Below are 21767 nucleotides of genomic sequence, written 5' to 3'. Positions count from 1 at the left end.
ATGCGAACACGAAACGATTTTTTAAAAAAGACAACCATCCACGACTTTATAACACTCCAGGAAAGTAGCCTACCTCTTTTTGGTCAACATCCTCCTTTTTGTAGACGAAATAGGCTAGTCCCAAATATTTTGATTTTGTTGCGGACGATCCACTTCGTCGCGCATTTTTAGCTATAGGATTGCCAGTGAATGTTGGCTGTGAGCGTGAGCGCGGCAGAGCAAACAATCACTGTGCAGGCACGCGGAACGCGTATGTCACCCCAGCAAAAAGCCATACAACAAACTCGTGTTTACTGTGTGCTACCGTTCTCTTACACTATGGGTGCTACTAACGTTACCCTTCACATCGCATGTTCCGGCGATGTGACTATCGCTCATTTGCACATCGCGATGTCGATGTTAAAACAGAATATCGTTCAGCCCTAGTCTTAAGCATTATTCACTGCGTGTTATTCTGAAGAACAAAGTATTTCATCTACAGGGTTTTTCCTGCATAGAGAATTACGAGGCGCCAGCCTCCGTCAAATTTTGTGCCGCCTCCAGCTCTCGACAAAACTCGGACAGACAGTCACATGCTCAGATACACTTTTTCCACCGTGAGTGTTCTGCGGGATCCCAGCCTGTGTCCATTCTCAAACCGTATAGTTTGCCGATAGTGCTGCGCGGATCATAATCCGCGGGTCGGGCGGACCAAGCAATAAAAACATAACATTCCAATTAATTGAGGGTGGATGACAGATAAATCATTATAATGTGTTGAGTTTAATAAAGACACGGAACTCTCATCACGGTAAAACGCAATGAACGTGCGTCACTCTTTTACTTTTGTTTTCAACAACGTAATTCTCTTCAGGGAAAACCAATCAAATTCTGTCAGTAATTACTCACCCTCATGTTGTTCCAACCCCGTAAGACCTTCGTTCATCTTCGGAACACAAATTAAGATATTTTTTATTAAATCTGAGAGCTGGATCACTCCTCCATAGGCTTCTAAGGGACTGAAACTTGCTGGCCCAGAAAAGTTATTAAACAGATCGTTAATATAGTCCAAGTGACTACAGTGGCTCAACCTTAAGTTTATCAAGCAACGAGAATACTTTTTGTGCAAAAAAAATAAATAAAAAAATAACGACTTTATTCCACTATTCATTTCCTTCTCTCTGGGCCTCGAGTGAGTTCACGTAGTGTTTTGGCGCAGCGCGTCTGTCCACGTCACCACGTAGGCTCACTATTGGCAGACGCTGGTCATGTGTGTGATGCGTGTGAGGTACAACGCTGCGCTAAAACACTACGTGAACTAACTCGAGGACCAGAGAGAAGGAAATGAATAGTGGAATAAAGTCGTTATTTTTGTTTGTTTTTCGCACAAAAAGTATTCTCATCGCTTGATAAACTTAAGATTGAGCCACTGTAGTCACTTGGACTATATTAACGATCTCTTTAATAATTTTTCTGGGCCAGCAAGTTTCAGTCCCTTACAAGCCTATGGAGGAGTGATCCAGCTCTCAGATTTAATCAAAAATATCTTAATTTGTGTTCCGAAGATGAACGAAGGTCTTACGGGGTTGGAACAACATGAGGGTGAGTAATTACTGACAGAATTTTCGTTTTTGGGTGAACTAACCCTTTAACGCTTGTCTGGGACACTTTTTTTTTTTTTTTTTTTTTTAAGGGACAAGTGAAAGAGAATTGTACTTGCTCAATCGGACAAAATGCCCTGATTAAAACAATATACAATATACAAAAATAAAATAAAAAATAACTAGGGAATCACCGAAAACGCAAGGATGATTCTGATTTTATTTCATTTAATCTAAGTGGCGATTGATAGCCTATAGTTGATAATAATATAGGCCTACCTAATGTAGGCCTACTGACAAAGTTGCGCTGTTAAAGCTTGCGCAGTTATTTATAACATATTATACAGTTAAGAAACATCACACGACCAGAGTGCTGTTTTCCTGAATACCATCACGATTGAAACCACGACACTGATTTCATAACAGTCCAATAAACAAATAGTTAAAGTGAAGTCAACTTACATTTTAGACGCAATGACTGTTTTTGTTCTGTTTCAGCAGTGAAAATAGTTCCAAATAAAGATCACAGCAGAACTATCGCGCATCTCACAGGAACACTCATTACTGAATGATTCAGTGTTTTGAACGAATCGGTTGAGTCAAAGATTCAATTACCCATTCATAAACTGCCTCATTCTGAATAAATCAGCCGTTTGAACGAATCGTTTTAATGAAGGACTCAATGACTCGCTCATTGAGACGGTCGCCTGCCTCCACCTTACTGGCGGTTAAAATTCAAAGCATCATTCTTTTCAACATTCCTTATTTTTATATTCAGAAAATATTTAAAACGATCTCATAATCTCATTTAATATAGATTATATAAATTATTTAATTTGATTGGTATCAGCCTAGTGTCTTCTTATTCTAATTGAATGTATTGATCAAATTTAAGAATTTGAAATGAAAGATCGAGCATACATTTAATAAAATTAGGGAAAAAATGCCTGAAAAAAATATTCTGATAATAGTGTTTTCCAACAGTGATGTAATGAAACATTGACAATAAGTTTGAAGGGAGTAAAGCCTCTGTTTAGGCTATTAAGGAAATGTAATTTTGCCAAAAGAAGAACTTTTGTTTTAAATAAATGTTAATTTTAAATCAGCCTACTTGAGGTACCGAGCTCCACCCAAAAAAATACTGTGGGAAACACAGTAGGCTATATGATGGTCTACGAAAAATACTAATTTAATTGTAATTTTATTTAATTAAAAATTAATTGTAATTTTATTATTATTATTATTATTATTTATTATTATTATTATTATTATTAATAAAATACATGATCAGGATTTTACCACCTCCGCCTCGTTTTGAGCCAGGAAAAACCAAACTGATACAAGCCAATATTGTATGTTTAACTATGTATGCTCATTTTCGCAATTTATCTTTAAAAATTGTTTAATAGTTAACTAGTCTAAGATCAGTTTTTTTTTTTTTTTTTGGACAAAATGGTATATAATATTAATATTGACTATTTAAAATTAAGTGGTATGGCTGAATACTGTTTTTTTTTAAATTGTAATATTTATTTTACAAATATATTAATTTATATTATTTGTAGTATATGCTTAAATATGACTTTCTCCACCTAATGACTTGTCATGTCTGCAGTTGTGGGTGGGGGAAATATCTTAACCAATCTTAATCACAGCAGAATACAAACTTTTAATGGTACAGTTACATCCTAATTGATAAAATCAAGCCTCATCCTGCATTTGCTTTCCACTGAATATTCTGTTTCATCTGAAAATATAGGGTACATTATGGAAGTTTAATGCATTGTGAATGCTGTTTTAATGTTGTCTTTCACAGTGAGAAGACTACATTAGGTATAAAGCAGCTTCCAAACACCCACAGGCAGAAGGAACATGAGCATGATTGCGCTGACTCACCTATGAATAAAAGCACACGCTCATAGACGGATACATTCAGACACTCATGTGTTTCAGCACTTACAAACACTCTTATTCGAAAGCATCCCAGGGCAAAAATGAATGACACGTCTTTCAGGCAATTCTGTGACTGAAGTTAAACGCTCTTGGGCTGTGGTATTCCTGAATCTGCGCTCAATGGGACCACATTGACAAGATAAAAAGTGGGGAATGACAGGAGTGATAAAACGGCTCATGAACCTGATATCTGAGGGAGGGAGATGATTTTACAACTGTTGTTAGTCTCAGATGGGTTTGTGTTTTCAATAATGCATGGAAAAACTCAACGCTGCCATGTTAGAATATTGCAACTTGGAATAAGGAAGCAAGAAAGAAATGTAAAAAAAGGGTAGCTTTTTGACTCCCTGATATGAAAATCTAATTAAGTAAGCAGAGAAGCGCAGTGAGATCAAGCAAGCCCTTCTTCATGAATGTGAAGATAACATTGTCTCAATATTCAGCCCTCTGCAAACATTACATCAACATGACATGATAGTAATGCAGGTTCGGTGAAGATATGAAAGTGATGTATATCTTAATATCCTCTCTGTGCCCTCTGCAAACGATAAGGATATTATGCTGTGAAAAATCATAGCATAATGTAAGCCTGGCTCATACGAGATATATCTCTAGTTCTGTCCAAAAATCAGGTACTAGCAGTTATCATTATGTATACTGTGCAGGCAGATGACATGGATGAATAGCTTTTTTATTATTTTAGATGCATATCAAAAATAATATAGAAAAATATATGAACTATGATCTAATCTGTCTGAGACCTTACAATGAGAATATTTGGCCATAAACTATTTTACAGATTTAATAGTTTTTCTTTTATCATTTAAAAAAAGTTAAAATGATAGAGGGAAGTCTTTGACACAATGCATATCATTATTGTTCCGGTGTCTTGCACCATGTGCCACATTTAAGATGGCGTGTCAAGTTCAACTTAGTTCAACCACACTTACTGAGACACCTGCTTTCTGTTGCACTGAGTATCTTTTTTATACATAAGGATTCGTCTTGTGTGAACTTTTTCTGTCATTTCTCTTTTTTCTTTTCTTTTTTTTTACAGTGATGGCTAATGCCTCATTACCAAACGTTTTACTTACTTTTGCATGGTAAATTTAGTATGTGGATGTGTCAGAAATACAGATACAGAAATGTATTTGGAGAGGCAGCAGCAGAATTATGCACTTTGCTGACTCTTTCAAGCTCTCTGTAGCGCTCTCTTTTTCCCCATGGTGTGTGTTTTTCCCCAATTAATGAACAGACCTACTGCTCATTAGGGCAGTCAGACTGCATGAAGGGGCACTGTTAATGTCAAACATGATGTGCACACACACACACACACACACACACATAAACTTACAAAAGAAAGGGTGTGCATTTCACTATGTGAGACAGAATAACCATCTTCATCAGTTCATTAAACCAGACGTAGACTAAATCTTTCTAGATGGCGGTAATGAAGTCATCTCTCACACACGTACACATAGCCGTGGCATGTCACACACAATGGTCATGCTGTCACCCTCATTAAGAAGAGATTGTGTCTCTTTGAAATATGCACCACTATATATGTGACATGAACTCTTAATTATGTTGCATGGCCAAATGCAATGGTGCCCTCTTTCTATTTTTTGTACTTTTGTTAATTGTGACTTATATATCCCCCCCCCCCCCCCCCCCCCATTTATTTATTTATATGATTTGTATTTATTGATTTATGTATGTGTTTGTTTGTAATTTTATGAATCATTCCATTTTGTCTTTTTTGTAGCGTCTTTTTATTATTTATAATATAAGAACGTGTGTCTGTGTATTAAAGAAAGTATAATTTGCCATATAGGCTACTGGTTCATGAGATTCGAAGTCAGGCCCATGTTCTCTTAATCCCAAGTCCAGGGTTCGATAAGTCATGCTCACAGCTTTACTCCCACAGGGTTACAACTGGCAGCTGTGTGCTGCTATTTAAAGATCAGACACATCGAAGGGGAATCCAAATGCAGAGGCAGAGATCTGAAGCTCGCTCAAGACTACTGTAGCTTTGGTTGTGCCAAACATCTCTCAGACGTCCCGAGTGCCTTTGGGCCCAGACAGATGAGTGTTCAAACCTGAACAACAAAAGGCATTCTGATGTTTGTTTATTTTTTGTTTTTAAAGTGTATGGGATTGATCTGTGACTGACTGGAACTTCACTGCCTGCCATGCTTTTTGTGAAACCAAAAACAAGTTAACAATATTGTTCCATTTTTTTGCAAGTCCAAATATTTCAACATTTATTTACAAGGAAAATGCGGTATGTTCGATTTTCATGTTCATTGTGTCTTGTCCCATTTTGTATCAGGTGTGTTGTGTACATTCCTGTTAATACTGATATTTTATATTTCTTGACAATAACAAATCATTGTAGGGGAGAAGATGATTCTAAAGCGCTTGTGATGATGCAAATATCCATTGAAGTATGACATAATGAATGTATAACTGTATAAGTGTGCAAGTTGTGGTGTCTATAGATCATTCTGTGTTGACATCTGACCTATAAAAAAAAAATCTGCAAGCGCCCCATGTTCCCTATGTCAGCAGAAAGAAATGGTGTGGAAATGAGTCTGGCACAGTAAATTCACCCCTCTCGTCTCCTGGAGTGATGTATTCAAGCAAACAAGGGCGCACCACCCGCTAATAGGGTCTTTTTTCATTAATTTATGCGTTTTTCTCAACCTCTGCTCAGTTATAGAGACATTGCGGTCAGAGAGATAAGAACATTTTAAATTAAGATTGGTCTCATTATTATTCATAATCATCTCAATTATAAGTCATTAAAATCAGGCTATAGGCTGTTCCTTTACAGCTGTCAGTCTCTCTGCATGCTCATTACATATTATTGCCAAATAATTAGCGCCTTTCACTCTCCTAGACAGACCAGTTTTTTTAATACTATCGAAGTGGCTGTCAGTTCTCGTTAGTTTCCATCTGCTAGTCATACTTATTTTTTTCCCCCCATTAAAGGTGCATTTAGTAATTACTCGGTTGCGTTGATGTGGCAGTCATGTTGGACTTCTACTGATATGCAATATTACGCAAAAGCAAACATTCACAAATATTAATGCTATTGTTCAAATATGCTATTCACAGTCAACTGTGATTCATTCGTTTATTTTTTTTAATGACCGAAATGATAAAATGGCTTTTAGTAAGCCACTGATGTGACCGCTCTTGATGCAATGTTGTAAATTACTTTTGTTTAGATTTTGTTCAGAAGTATTGTGGGTGCGGTCACATTTATAATTGCTTGGCAATATTTTGTGGGGCCCAAAGGGCAAAACATTATGATTTTCCCATGCAGTGTTTGCTTAGGAAATTCCCCACATTGACGACAGAATGCTGCTTTATTTGAAAGTGACTTCTGTGTGAGTGGTGCTTCATGCATCACTACACTATTGTCATTGGACATTTTTTGCCAGCAAAATTTCGACAGTGTGACCATGCCTTATTTTTCATATATAAAACATTTTAAATAAAGGTAAAATCAATGAGTGCACCTCTAAATTGGACAACATACTGGTATATCACTATGAAATATAGCCCTCCTGCAATATCTTGATTTTTCATTAACATTGCCCCAGTTCCTCACCAAGTTTCTCTTTGTTAAAGCTCTCTGGGAGAACCACTTTATGGGATGGTGTGACATGGTTTTAATCAGTCGCGTGCACTGTGCGCACTGCGTTTCCATTCATTAAAGTCGATCTCTAGGTTTATTGGCCTCAGTAATTACATCTCCCATCGTAACTACTGCAGCAAAGGTCATAATCCATCATAAGATCGTTATCTACTAATCAGCCTAAACTCACTTTACATGTAGATGTGAAAAGGTTATGTGCTCTGACACTTGTTGGATATTTCTTGAGCGGGACAACAATTTCATAGTCTTTCCTTTCCAGCATTCTTTGGAGCCATCGTAAATCTTGGATTGTGCCACACATACATGTACACCCATGTTGACAAGACTGCGTACACAAGCACATGTACAAACACATTTAAGCGGCGAACCGTGTTGCTTCTGACAGTTGAGATCTTGCAAAAACACAATTTGCATTCAGTCTTAAATGCATGAGTTTTTCAGATACACCCAATACACGACCTCAGAAGAGCACACAAATGCAAAACCCAAACTTTGTGTAGTTTCTTCACAAATGCTGACATTTCACATCCCAAGGGTTTCATTGATCCACAAAGGGTGATGCATGCGGTGACATTTGTTTTTATCATTGAGCTGTACTCGGCCAAATCAAACAAATTACTTTTTTCTGATTGGTGTCCTGAGCTTTGTTTAAATGGTGCAATGGCAGCAATCTGACAGTTTGAAGAGGTGTAGAGCAGATGCAAGAAAGCTTTACAACTCACCGGCTTTTTAGATACAATCATGGGTCTGTGAAAATCCTGTCCTGTGGCCGTGTTTAGGTTTTGAACTGTACTGGATATCTTTCTGCAAGCGTAGTGCCATAAGATTGGAATTGGGGTTTGATTTATATCAGTAACACTCGTTTTGATATCCTTTGACAATTTCTTTGAAATTCTCTGGTTCAGTAGGAAGTGGTGATATTGCCTAGAAAAGGCCAATGTTGGATCAAATAATACTGGCAAAGTGCTTTCAGATGGAGGTCTTTGCTGTGGAAGCGGAAGCAAGAATCTCTTTCTTATTGAAGGGGTTCACAGTCATTAAGTCATTAAATGTCATTACGTGCAGACAGTTGTGCGATATTCATCACTCACATCTTTTCATTCACTCTTAGCGGAGTTCTTTGGTAAAGTCAGCACTAGGTAGAGGCCACAGTAGGATGGAAACTGAGATGATGAGGCCTTTAATTCAAAAGAGCATGGTGGAAGACAAGAGATGGAGTACAGAAGGATGGAGCGTAGGGATGGGTGATGGGTTAGCTAGGCATTCAGCAACGATTGGTGATTAGTATTATTTTTTTGGCTCTGATATTTGATCTTTTTAAAATTTATTTATTTGTTTTTAGATTGACTGATTTTCATATTTAATGTTTTTAAGTGGTGGTGCTTTACAATTCTCAACTTCATCAAATTCATCTATTTTGGCTTCTGTGTCATGTCTCACATCTTCTTTTTTTTATGTCTCGCTAGCAGTGCAATTTTAATAACATTATCATTTACAGTATCAATTTATATTATGTAGGCTATATTACATGCAACTGTGTTTTAAATAATTTGTGTTTTTACAGATTGAGTGAGTTATATTGCGGCAAAGGTAATCTAAATATAAAAGTAGGACAAACGAGCATGTGGAAATTAATTATCCGATATCTAATGATAAATAAAAAATCTATTACATCCGCCACTATCCGGATGAAGCAATATATCATGCCTCCCTACTTGTCAAGTTAAAAATAATCCAAATTTTTCAAATGCTTCTCGAGGCCTCTGCACCTTCCGTTTGTGCATAATCTAGCTGTTTTTGAACACAGGCTGTTTTAGATCATGTTTGATCAAGTGAACCTGAAATCAGCCTAATTATAAAGGGTTTGCTTAAAACCGATTAGTCGACTTGTTGTTCAGTTTGCAAATATGCAATTTTGTTAATCTCTAATAGAATGCCATTATGCTATCCTCCAGAAAGATCCTATTCTGTGGAGAGCTGGTGTGATTGTCTATCAGACGTTCAAACCTGGTAGAAACTATTAAGACCGACCGAGTGGAGAATGCACCCAATCAAATGCATAACGGACACAAAAAAAAGACCTCTTAAATGCTGCAGAATTGTGAGAACACAAGGATTGCCGTGCTCAGAGCTGATTGAGTGTTGATATAATTACGTTGAACATGGAGCTGAGATTTGTGGGAAATAATGTCTTTGTTGCTAACAACAATCCCTGCGTGAGATATTACTTGAGCATGAAAAGGAAAGACTCTGAAAGGGTAATTATATGACTGTGCAGAATTAGCTCTTGAAAAGCCGATTCATCATCTGAATGATGTACACTTGCAGCAATGATCAGGGTTTATTTGCATAAACTCTGCATTTTGATCAAACTGTGATCTATTAATAGTGCATTAAAATGTTTTGCGGCCTCTCAGCTAACAGTGAGGAATACAAAAGGTGTTTTTGAACTAAAAAGTGTGTAGTTCATGCTCTAGACCTGCATTCAGGGTTCCTTTTACTACTTGTGCCAGATGCTCTTCAAGGTTGGTCCCCTATGTGCTCCAATTGGACAAAAAGACCTAGAAAAAAGCGTCTGAAAAAAAGCTTGGATTTCACTACTTGTGTTTCTATCCTGGGACACAGAGACGCCGACACAAGGAAAGAGAGCTGCCTTTGTGTTGCTGGACTTAGCCAGGCAGCGAGTGGTCCGAATGACCTGATTCTGCTTCCCTGTCTCTGGAACCAGTTCAAATGAAAAACGGCGCCTGCGCCGATCCAGAAGCTTTTAGTTGCGCTCGTCAAACCATTCCCCCCTCCTTTTTTTTTCTCTTCCCCCAACCACCACCTCCTTTACACCTTCAGACACGCAGCGTGAAATTGCCAATAATGCGGCAGCTTGTTCGAGCGCTCCGCACCGAGACCGAGCGAGGCAGTCGTAGATGGAAGGGAAGCATTAAAGTCAGAGAAACGTAGAGCACGAAGAAGTGGAAAAGGTTGATGGTCGGCAGGGAGGGCGCCCCCTCTCGCACATGGGGTGTCGAAAGATGTTATTTGCATCGGGATGGGGAGAGAGGAAATGTCATGTTTATGTGGCTAGGTAATGAAAACGTGTCTGCTTCCTGAAAGGTTGACAGACAGGAAGCCTATTTCATTAGATTGCAGCACATAGGGTCTGATTGGCATGTTGTTCCCCTTGCCAGAAATACCGTGGCATATGCCAATGAAAAGACGACGAGACACATGCTCCATCCCCCTTGTCTGTGTCACAGGCATATGCGCCCTGCCACATGAGGCCTGGGCCTTTTGATAAAATAACCGCAATGCCAAAAGGCATTAGTCTGTGTCACAACTATTACTGTCATTGTGTTTATTCTTAGCGCAGTTTTTTCAATCCTAACATCAGAGGTGGCAAGTCTTTGTAGCTGTTGCTATAAGTCTGCTGTGTTGGGGCTTTACACGTTTTGACCCGTGTAAGCAGGATCAAGGCCGTGATTGCGGTCGAGTTTCTTTTTTTTTCTTTTTTTTTGCGTGTGTAAGCAGGTGCGCACGTAAAAGCAGATTGCTGCTGCCTCAACAACCCATGATGATTCATGGCCCCCGATATGGACAGGAGACATCTGCAGAAAGACTAACAGTGCAGAAAACAGATCTTTCATGTAGCTGCAGCTTTCTAACAGGAGCCGTGCGCTAGAAATGAGCACAATTACTCTAGGCTGGCATAGGCGAGCAGAGCGGCACGCAGACTTTGGCTGACAGCAGAACATTTCTAAAGGTCAGACATCTGCAAAGAGAGAGAGTAAAAAAAAAACATATACGACGTTGAACATTTCCCTGTTCTCTCTCTCAGCTCCCTTCTTCATTTCTCAATTTATTCTTCATTCCGGCTTCTATTGAGCGAACTGAGAATTGAGTGTGGTGTTCACTATCGATTTGGCCAATCACTCATAAACCGCCATTTTAGAGAGACAGCCCCTGTCTTCCATTTGCTTAATGAAGGGTCTTGTATCTCCTGAACGCTGACAAATAGACATTTGCTATATTGCATGTAAAGACCCATCCGGTCACTTGATTGATCGCGTCTCTCTGAGGTTGGTCCGATAACCGCTCTACTACAGATTTGTCCCCTGGCCTGCAATGGATTTTCAAAAATATCATTAGCCGGAGGCTGTTGTTATTAAGATAAACACCACTTCAAATGTAATTGAACTCTAATCAAGGGAGTATGTACATTATTTCAGTTAATACATAGTCTGTTAGTGATAATGTACATCCAGATGCTTCCTCTCCCGACCTGGGCATCACTCAGGATTGCCCTTCGCCCACTTTGTCACTTGGGACTGTGCTGTGGGTTGGTGCCTAGGGGCAAAACACAGCTCAAGCTGTCTCGTGTTTCATGTTCTGACTCAGAGAATAGGCCATTAAAAACGTAAATATTAATGCTAATAAAGCAGTTTGAGACACCTGTCATGCTGCTTCTCAATGATGGACAATTATGGGGCATGCTTTTAAAACAAAACTAGACCCTTTGAAGTGCCTGACATCATGTAGGTCAAACTTTTGTACAAGATGACACAAACACAAACAGTGGGAGTTTTTTGTAATATTTATGCGTTTACATGAGATATTAAAGTTTTCAGGTTTTTATGTGGTTTGACGTCCTTCCAGCCAGACCATATATATATATATATATATATATATATATATATATATATATATATATATATATATTGCATAAAATATTGTGTGTGTGTATGAACAAAGTATGAATGCTTTAGCAGAAATGTGTGTTCGAGTAAAAATACACTTTAGTATTTAAAAAAAGAATAATAGATTTTAAATAGATTTTAAAAATCAGTTTAAATTAACTTTCAAAAAAAAATTCTGAGCAGGCCTGATCAGAGCCTGAGGAGACACTCATGAATGAATTAAAGGCAATGAGCATATCATATTTGGCAGCATTTGAGAAGTGTTATGGTTTCATGCCCTCAATGAGTCAAAGCCCTGGGCATCATTAATCATGCTTTCGATTTGTTTGACATTTTATCCTGAGGTCTGTGCAGCTGTTTCAATGGATGCTGTTGTTTCCAAAGCCCTCTCAGCAGACTGAAATATGGATGCATTACCAAATTATTATTTCTATATCAGAAGCTGTAAATCACTCTATTCTGGCTGACACTGGCAACTTTCCCAGCCATATGTTACATGTCACACAAAGTCACACGGCATCACCTGAAACGCCATATTTAAAAGATGTTTTTTTAAGATGCTTTTCCACCTGAAATGATAAATGCACTTGGTCTTATATCAGATAAACCTCTCAACCCATTTTAGATATGACTGGCTGAGTTGATGCTAAATAGTGACAATGATGAATCTGTTGTGAATCTGCCTCGCAAATGGTCCAGTAAACGTATGTTGTGACAAACTAGTCTAAAGAAACAGAAAAGCTTTTCCTCCCACCTTGGTAGCATTTTCCACATCCTTGCTAATGATAATAGGCCATTGTCTTTTTATCACACTGCTCTAAACTAGAACGAGTCAATAAGTTGATTTAGTATGGTTGACTGTTTTTAGGTTTTTCATCTATTGTTTTTAAATTATTTTAGAGACCCTTAATGCGTTAGTTTGCACACTACTCTTAGTTAGTTGAATTAAACATCTTTTGTTCTCCTTTCTAGCTTCTCACCATCGATGACAACTTCTGTGGTCTGGATATGAACGCCCCACTTGGCGTCTCTGAGATGGTACGCGGAATTCCACTCTTCTCCGAATCCAATGACAAATTGACATCCGTTATCGCCTACGTGTACAAGAACCACTCTTTGGCTTTTGTGGGGACCAAAGGAGGTCGTCTGAAAAAGGTAAGACTTTTGTTTCTTTTGCAAGAGCGTGAGAAACCAAGGAGTTTACTGATCCAATAATTTTATCATTGTTGTAAGCTTCTAAAAAGCATCAGAGATCGAGCTAGTCTTGTGTAGTAATTGCTGACTTTTGGCATTTATGACACATGAGAAGATCAGAGCGTGGTCAACTACATCCGTTCTGTAAGAACGTTAGATCCAGTGAGTTTTGCAATCATGGTCATGCTTGGCAGTCTTCTGCTGTTGTGTATGACGCGTGTAGAGAGAAACGGTTGGTAAGCGGCGCAATGAGAGTCAGGCAGAGAGGGCCATGGGAATCCCTGCACAGGCAGAGGCTGTCGGGGGTAATTGGATGATGCGGTGCAGGGGCTTTCGGCCCGGTACCCTCTTCTCTGACTGTGCCTCAGAGGAGCCGTGTCTGAGACGAATCCAAGGGCCAGCCAGACACTGCACAGAGCAGAAAATAACATTAAAGTAGAGAGAGCAAGGGTGGGTAAGACAGACAGAGAGGATGAGTGAGAATGAGAGTATCATTTTTCTCTTTTTCTCAAGTGCTAAACCTCCAGGGTGTTGACGTTACAGACTGGCAAATCTTTGCCAAAAGGCAGGATTCCAATTTGACGCATTCTTGTTATTGTGGTGGTGTGTTTTGTAGTTGGGTCTGGCTGTGGATGAAAATCCGTGGCATAACAGACTAGGCCCCCCCCCCAAAAAAAAGAAAAAAAAGAAAACTGTTTTTGGTGCTGTAAGCAATGTTAGTTGTCCTGGAACTTACGCCAGATTTAAGACTTGTTCACACCAAGATTGATAACTATATTAGCTTCCACACCAAGGCACAATGACATTCACTTTATTATAAGCATGTGCTGCAGTTATGCTTTCTGCCAAATGCTTGAGCTCTTTGAAGTCTGGTGGATTCCGATTGGCTGTCATTCATCAGCTGGAAAAGATCGTTCTGAAACTGATTCCGATGAAATTGTTCCTCTGTGTCATTTATCTATGTAGTTGTGGTGTCGACTTCCCTATTATTGAATTAGAACGATTATTAAAACTTATACTTATTGTTACAGTTGAGACTGTTGTAATTATAGAGATGGAGCACTCATACTTCAAGACGACTTACTCTGTAAGATCTTGTAGGTAATAAGGATGTTTTCTGTGTGCCATTCCATTAAAAAAAATGACTGACTTGTTTTGTTAGAGACTATGATTGATGAAATGACAGACACCGAATTCCACATACGATCAAGCCAAACAAAGCTCCAAGGAACAGACAGACAACACAGTGTCTTTCTCTTTCAGGCAGACGGACACACATAACCATGCACACACACACACACACACACACACACACACACACACACACACACACACACACACACACACACACACACACACACAAACACACAGAAACCTTTTAGTTGCCATTTCAGTGATTGCAGATCTCTGCGGGAAAACAGCCGATGATGTCACAGTTGCCTTTTAGACAAAACAAGAACATAGTCCTCGCTGGCAGTCATTAATCAATGAAAATGAGTTTATTACTGTCCTTTTTGCATGGTGATTTATAGTCCGCCAGCACGTCACACTCAGTAAATTGTTTACCAGCTGAAGACGAGCTCATCATGAAAAGTAAATATTATCTGGAGCAACTTCGTTGCGAGATCGTTTATGCGAGAGTCGTACGGAAACCTGGGGGAAAAAAGACCCCATGAAATCAAAATGAGAGTTTTGAGATGTCTTGTTTTTCCTTGTGTTGCAGTGATTTTCTTTATTTTATTATTTCCATTTATTGCAGTTTAGAATCTCCAGCAGGTATTTATTTTAAATTTGAATAGGATAATCCAAGGCTTACTGCATTCAGCATGACTGCGGTTCTCCAACTGTAGTTAGCGTTGTCTATGTGATTGACTCCGAGAGGAGGTGCAATGACAGGATGTTCTGTGTCTCTCCGTGTTAAAAGTCAGAGCTGTAGCCAAACCCTAGAGAGAAGCAGTAAACAACTTCTAAACCCTCCAGAGAATATCACACAGACACGTTTTTATAATGTGTGCGCACACGGCCATCAGCATAAAAAGCACAGAGCTGAAAACACAAAACTGCTGCGTTTGCTGCAGCAGTTGTTCAGCACCCCTGGCACTGCGGCGGACCCCCAGACCAGATGTGGTTTTGGGACTTTGGAACCTCTTTGTCCCCTCTTGCTCCCTTGTTCTTCATTAATCTACCCATCTATCCATCCCTCTCTCCCTATGCCTCTTTTTTTTTCACAAATTTGTGTGAAATTTTGAATGCACTTTTTATGTCTCTAGTGCAACAAAATAAAGGATTTGATGCTTTATTTAATGTATTTATTTAATAAAAGTATTTTGTAATATAGATTTTTATTATTATTATTATTATTATTTTAAAAATCAATTATGAAATAATAGTATTTAAAGTGCAACTTTGTTCATTTACATATACTTCTGACATTGTAACAATACAAAGCGGGTTGAAAATATGCAGTGTTTACTCGTTGTCTGTGTTACCTAGGCCGAGAAATTCACATTTATTTGTCAGCAAAAGTCCGCTCGATGACATAAAAGGCCTTTGACAGCTTATGGACAGTTGGATCGACAGGACAGCAGTTGTTATTTTTCAGCTTTCCCCCCTCTGTTTGGCATAAAATGCTGTGTTTGTGGTCATCCAGTTTGAAATGTTGACTGTAAGATTTTCAGATTTTCCTTCGTGGCATTCGCTCCATATTTGCCACAGCATATTTTACAATGCACTGGATCCTTTGCTGGAAACCAAAAGTAACTCACTCCCACTAAACGTTTACTCTTTTAAATTTCTAGCACCAGGGAGCAATACAAGTCAACACCATTTTTGACTAAAAGTCCACCTAAAAGACCATTTTGACTAAAAGGTATCATTTGACTCTGATCAAGCATATCCATAGCAGACTGGTGTGAGTGGCCTTGGATGTCAACATACCAAGTGCATTATGGGTGTTGAAGGTTTCCTACGTATTTGGCAAAAGGGAAGACAAAAGCCTTTCTTCTTAGTTTTTTTTCTAGTCAGATAGCACAGATTTCAAAAAATGTTCACCTTTCTTACTGCATAAGCAGCAACGTTTTATTGAAAGCCCATTTTGCCAGCTGTAAAGTACCCCTTTAATTACATTTAAATATAGGCCTAGGCCTACATTTATATTATAAATGAAATTTATGCCACCACGTATGATTTTACACGTTGGCTTAATTCTCTCCAATCTCTTTAGTTCTCTTTAGTAGGCATCTACATTATCCTTTCAAAAACCCATCATGATGCCTTTCAGTGTTTATGTATAAGAAATAGGCCATATGGCCAAGGCCCCAATCCTCTGCTTTGGCCAGTAGCTATGTCAAAAAGGGTGAAATTAAACCTATTAATTGCGGTCAGCGAATCTGTTTTGAGCCAAGGGTGAAGTCGACAGTCTTTTAATCCTTTCGCGCGAGGCATTCGTGGCAGCCCGTTTCACTGGCGGGGTACACGCAGACCAGGAGGGCCGGATAAGCCCCCCCGCCGAGGTGATAATGCATCCAGTAGGCCTGCTTGCCGCTGAGAGAACCTCAGCCACTCACTCAATACAATGAGCAGCTAACCTTGAAGCGGACCTGGCACAGGAAGTCTGGCTGACAGCGCCCAGTGTGAAGGACAGAGGGGAAAATGCTTGTGTGTAGATGGGTCGAAGTATGTGTGTTATCTGATGAGGTTCTGTGCATTTAGCCATGAGGTGTGCACTGAAGTGAATTCTTTGACCCTTGGAGACGCCACTGAGGAGATGCACAGTTCAAAGGGCACGATTCAGACACTGTAAAATTGTTCAGACCGCGGAGACGGGTTGTTTCAGGATGACGGCTCAGATTGCCGGTTGTCGATGGTGATGGCTGGCGGAAAAGGCTTCAATTTGTCTGTGAATGGTAGAAGGTGGTGGGGAAAAGGTCACGTTATCCTTTAGATCTGACTGCCTGTACGTCCCTCTCTCACTAATTTTTCCAGTTCTCCTTATTTCACGGATTTGTGAGCATGTACATAGGAGCGAATACACTATGTACAGTATTAGGGATGTGTCAGGGTACTTATATTTGAATGAATTTAATGTATAAATGAATAAACAATCAAACAAACAAATAAATAACAAATAATTTTTATTAGTTCTTTATTGAATATGCATTTATCAATGTATAAAATATGAAAATATATATTGTTATAAATATATATTGTCTGTTGTTGGATGATTAGTCAACTGGTTTACCACCGTGACCCGTCCCTACTTTGTGTGCCCAAACCTGGTGGGTTGGCTCGCCTTTGTTGGATGTGTGTGTTTGTTTGGACGCTCACCACAAATGTAGATTATTGAAATGATTTGAGAGAGCTGGAGCCACTGGAGCAGAGGATTAAGTGTTGAAATTTAATGATGAAATATGCTTCAGGATAGCGTGCTTTAGATGCAGGGGAAACTGTGTGTGTGTGTGTTTCGGAGTGCATATGTGAATATGGGCATGTTGAGTGTGTGTGTGTGTGTGTGTCCCGTGTATACAACAGTTTTATCACTCTCTCTGCAGCTGCTTATGCCAAACCCCAGAGGAGAACACAGTGGTTTCGAGTTGGGCCTTTCTGCAGAGAAACAGAGCAGGCCTATAGAGAAACATCCAGTGTTAAAGTACACAACTCATTTGTAAGAGACACTTCAATATGCGTGTGTCCTGAATACTTCTATGACAGCAAAACTTAGGCCTCTTCCCTTTATGAATCTATGGGAGGGTTGCCATGACAGCCAGGCTGCTCTCTTTCTCTATCTCTCTCTCGCCTACCATGTGTTGTGGCATGTTGCAGTAGCTTCACTTATCGGAGAGAAAATGACCATTTCCTGTCGTGTGACGACAACCCAATCTAGTAATTGAACACAACATACATTTATCAGACTGGCTGAGATTAAACAGCAGATATTATATATCAGTCTGCTTTGCCGCAATTTATCACATTCACATGATCATAGGAAAAAAATATCTCCGTATTTTGGGGGGTTTAGTAACGCGTGCATTACTGCTATCTTCAGTATATGTAAAAATATAGTTCAAAAATATAAAATATAGCACATTTCATAGTTGTCCTTTCTTTTCCTAAGGCTTGCTTGGTTCCACACTATAATGTGTTGATAAACCTCTTGCCTGTCTTGTTGCCTCTCTCTCTCTCTGTGCGTGTGTGTCTCATTCTATTTTAATGACTTTTTTGTGCAGTTCTCTCGGCGAGTTTAGCTGCAGTTGGTCTGTGCTGTGGCAGAGCTGGAAACCTTTTGCTGCGGTTGTTTTGTGGGTAAAGCCTGCAAATGAGAAGTGAGGCGCAATAATGACCTGGGAGCGTTCTGAGATCCACACTGCCGACAACATGCTGGTCTGTTAGTGTATCTGGGGTCAGACATACACGAGTACACACACACACACACACCAGCCTCTTATACTGGGCTTATTATTCAGCCACAGAAAAGAAGGGAGGGCACATGGGGGAATGAAGGTAACGGAGAAAAATAGGAGGATGCAGCCTCACCTTTTCTTTCTGTGTAAACACAATCAGTGACTTCACAGAAAGCCTACCCAAAGCTTTCATGGCATCATAACATCATGTATGATCTAGAACAAATTCAAGTGATCTTTAGAGATATAGGCCTAAGCAAACTAATATATAATAATACAATGCGTATTTCTATAGATTTAATTGAAAAGTGATAACTATATAAACAAATTCACTTTCAATCACTCTTGTTAATGACATGTTTCTTGAGCTAACTGCTGAAATGCACAGGATTGTGGGAAATTATAAGCTTTCTTGATCTTCTATATATAATTTTATATCTGAATAACATCTAGTTTCATGTGTAAATTTAAATGAATACATTTATCGACCCCGATTGCTGAAAAATGTATGCTACCACTCAAACGTTTAGGATTGGTAATGTTTTTAAAGTCATTTATGTGATCCAAAATACAGTAAAAATTGTGAAATATTACAATTTAAAATATCAGTTTTCTATTTTAATGTTTCAAAATGTAATTTATTCCTGTGATGGCTGCCATTGTCTTCAGTGTCACATGATCCTTCAGAAATATTTTGATTTGCTGCTTAAGAAACCTTTCTTATTTTCAGCAATGCTTTGTTGCTTAATATTTTTGTGGATTCTTTGATTAATAGAGCAAAAAGAACAGCATTTATTTGAAATCGATTTTTTTGGGAACATCATAACATTTTACTGTTACTTTTTGATCAATGCATCATAATGCATCCTTGCTAAATAAAGTATTCATTTCTTTAAAAAAATAAAACATTTACTGACCATAAACCTTTGAACAGTAGCTCATGCCATCTCACTTTTGGCATGCTTTGGCATTCACATCCATGTTTGTGTACCTGTGTAGAGTATGTTCCTGACATAAGGATGTGTATTAGATCTGTATCAGGAAGAGGAAGGTTTGAGCTCCTGCACTGCATGAACACATTGGGTCTAAAAATAGCCATGACATGTCATGCATTTGATATGTGTCTATTTTTAGTGGAGCTTTGTTTGGTCTACCACTCCTCTGTGCCCTCTATAATTGATAAAGCCCGTTTGCAGCTCAGCAGGGTGACTGCACATGGTTTCTTCTGTTACATCACTGATTACACACAGCATAGATGGGGCAGAGCATCATGGGAATTGTAGTCATTGTGTTGTTCGTTGTGCTTGTCTCTATTTTTAATACTATTAAATTAAATGGTCTTCTGTCTCGTAAGTACACATAAATCACGCTCAAGCCTTCTCTTGTTGGAAATTTTGGGTGCAACAAAGACATTTTTCCATGATCATTTTAAATTCAGCCACAGTTCCACGTTTGTGAAGTTCTTGGATGTTTTCTGAAAGGAAGTGAGAAATCAAAGCTGACAGAGACACCAAAAAAGCGAGAAAGAGAGAGAGGGAAAGAGAATATTCTTGACTATGCTCATTCATAAGGAGGGTTATTCATCCCGAGGTGAAGCGAATGCCAGAGCTCTGTAATCATACTGCAGTAATGGAGGATACGGGCTCCGCTCTACCATTCAGCGCCAGTTTAAGATATGCGGGGCTTAGATTACCATGTCTATTTTAGCTGGGTTGCATAGTGTCTGTGGAAAGGTTTTTTTTTTTTTTTTATATTTGTGTGAATAACAGACATTGTGGGTTGTGTGGATGTGGCAGTGTTAACTAGATTGCGTTGAAACTGTAGCTTAAAAATGTTCAACTAGCAGTTTGCTTCACCAGGGGTTCTCAACTGGTTTTGTTTATTAAATGGATACTAAATAGATATTAAAAATTAAATTTGTTTACATTTATACTAAATAAATTAATTGTAGCTTATTAGTTAGCCTATAGGCTAGTTTATTATAAAAAAAGTAAACTGCAAATTACAGTTAATACTAAATTTGGACTGAATTCAATTAATAAGACTTGACTTGAATTGTAAACATTTTATTTTGCTCTGAAACGATTTATTTATTTTGACATGTTTGAAATCTACACTATTTTGTAGACAGCTGATTGTCACGCTACTGAAAAATGTTCTCATATTCTCTCAAATGTGTCTTCCAAACACTATGTTCTGCTCTGTCCTCTCACCATAATTAGCATGTCTGGATCCACCCTGAAAGTCCAGAAGCCTCTAGTATTTTATGAGAAGTCTTATTAAAGCATTATGAGCCAGACCTCTCCTTTTAAACAGCAGTAAACAGACCATTAAGACTCCCGTAAAACTACCTAAACGCCCTGGAGGAGATGCCCACCTTCGAATGGCAGCTTCAGCTACTAGAGCCTCTCTGAACTAATGGACATCTGTCTGCTAGAACCATCTCTCTCTTCCTCAGCAACCTCTGAACTCTTACAGAAAATCAAACTGTCATGGACCATCAGAAGCATTTGTGTAATTAGATTAATGCCTATTAGTGTTAGTTGTACTCTGTGTGATTTGTAAATCTTGATGAATTTTGGAAGGTGAAGAAACTTTTTTTTTTTTGCAAAACCTCTAGGTATATTAAGAATTAAATACTGTATGTGAAATAGTATGTTGTTTCCAACCTGTATGACTGACTTTTTGGCTGAACTATCCCTTTTAGTAGTTAAAAATCATGGCTGATTTTACACACAGATAATTCACCGTGTAGGAAATGAGAATCAAGTTTAGTGCATTGCATAAGCAACTGCATAAAACCCATAAATCCCCATCGGATGTGTAATTTTCCACAATTCTCCACTATAATCACTCCTCCCAGTCACGTTTACCAGCTGCATAAGGGCTGCATCCTGTCCAAACTGGTTTAGAACCTTAATGTCTCTATTTTGCTTGTACCCAGTAATGTCTTGTTATGTGCTAAGTGTATTACTTTATTCAGTGCTGCCGCCTCCGTGGGCAGACAGCCTTACCAAGCTCAGGACTCAAGTTCAAGAGATGCTTCTGTTCGGTTTAATCAACCCAGTTTGATCTGATCCACGCGCAGGCGATGTCCAATCAACTGTGTGTGCGCGTGTGACAGAGTTTGTCAACATGTTCTTAAGCCTGCGGAAGTGCTAAGTGTGTAAGATGGTGAGGGAATGATTAGAATCAGACATGCTGAGGCGCCACTCCTTTCAGCCAGATAGGAACTCCTTGATTCTACATTAATTACTCTGTGTAACAGACTGTGAACATTCTCTTT

The 21767-nt window shown here is 38.8% G+C and overlaps 1 protein-coding gene across 2 annotated transcripts in view; it reads left to right on the top strand.

Moving 5' to 3' along the window:
• plxna4 (plexin A4) overlaps positions 1 to 21767 on the top strand; it is a 211875-nt gene that overhangs the window by 28493 nt on the left and 161615 nt on the right. For both annotated transcript variants that reach the window (XM_084408408.1, XM_084408409.1), the window contains one exon: positions 12861 to 13043. In XM_084408408.1, coding sequence (XP_084264534.1) covers positions 12861 to 13043 — 183 coding nt within the window. The remainder of the gene's footprint in view (positions 1 to 12860; positions 13044 to 21767) is intronic.

Source organism: Rutilus rutilus (genome assembly GCF_951802725.1).
Source record: "Rutilus rutilus genome assembly, chromosome: 4".
NCBI classification, from domain to species: Eukaryota; Metazoa; Chordata; class Actinopteri; order Cypriniformes; family Leuciscidae; genus Rutilus; species Rutilus rutilus.
Note: the sequence above shows the minus strand (reverse complement) of the source record. Positions and strands in the feature narration are given on the sequence as shown.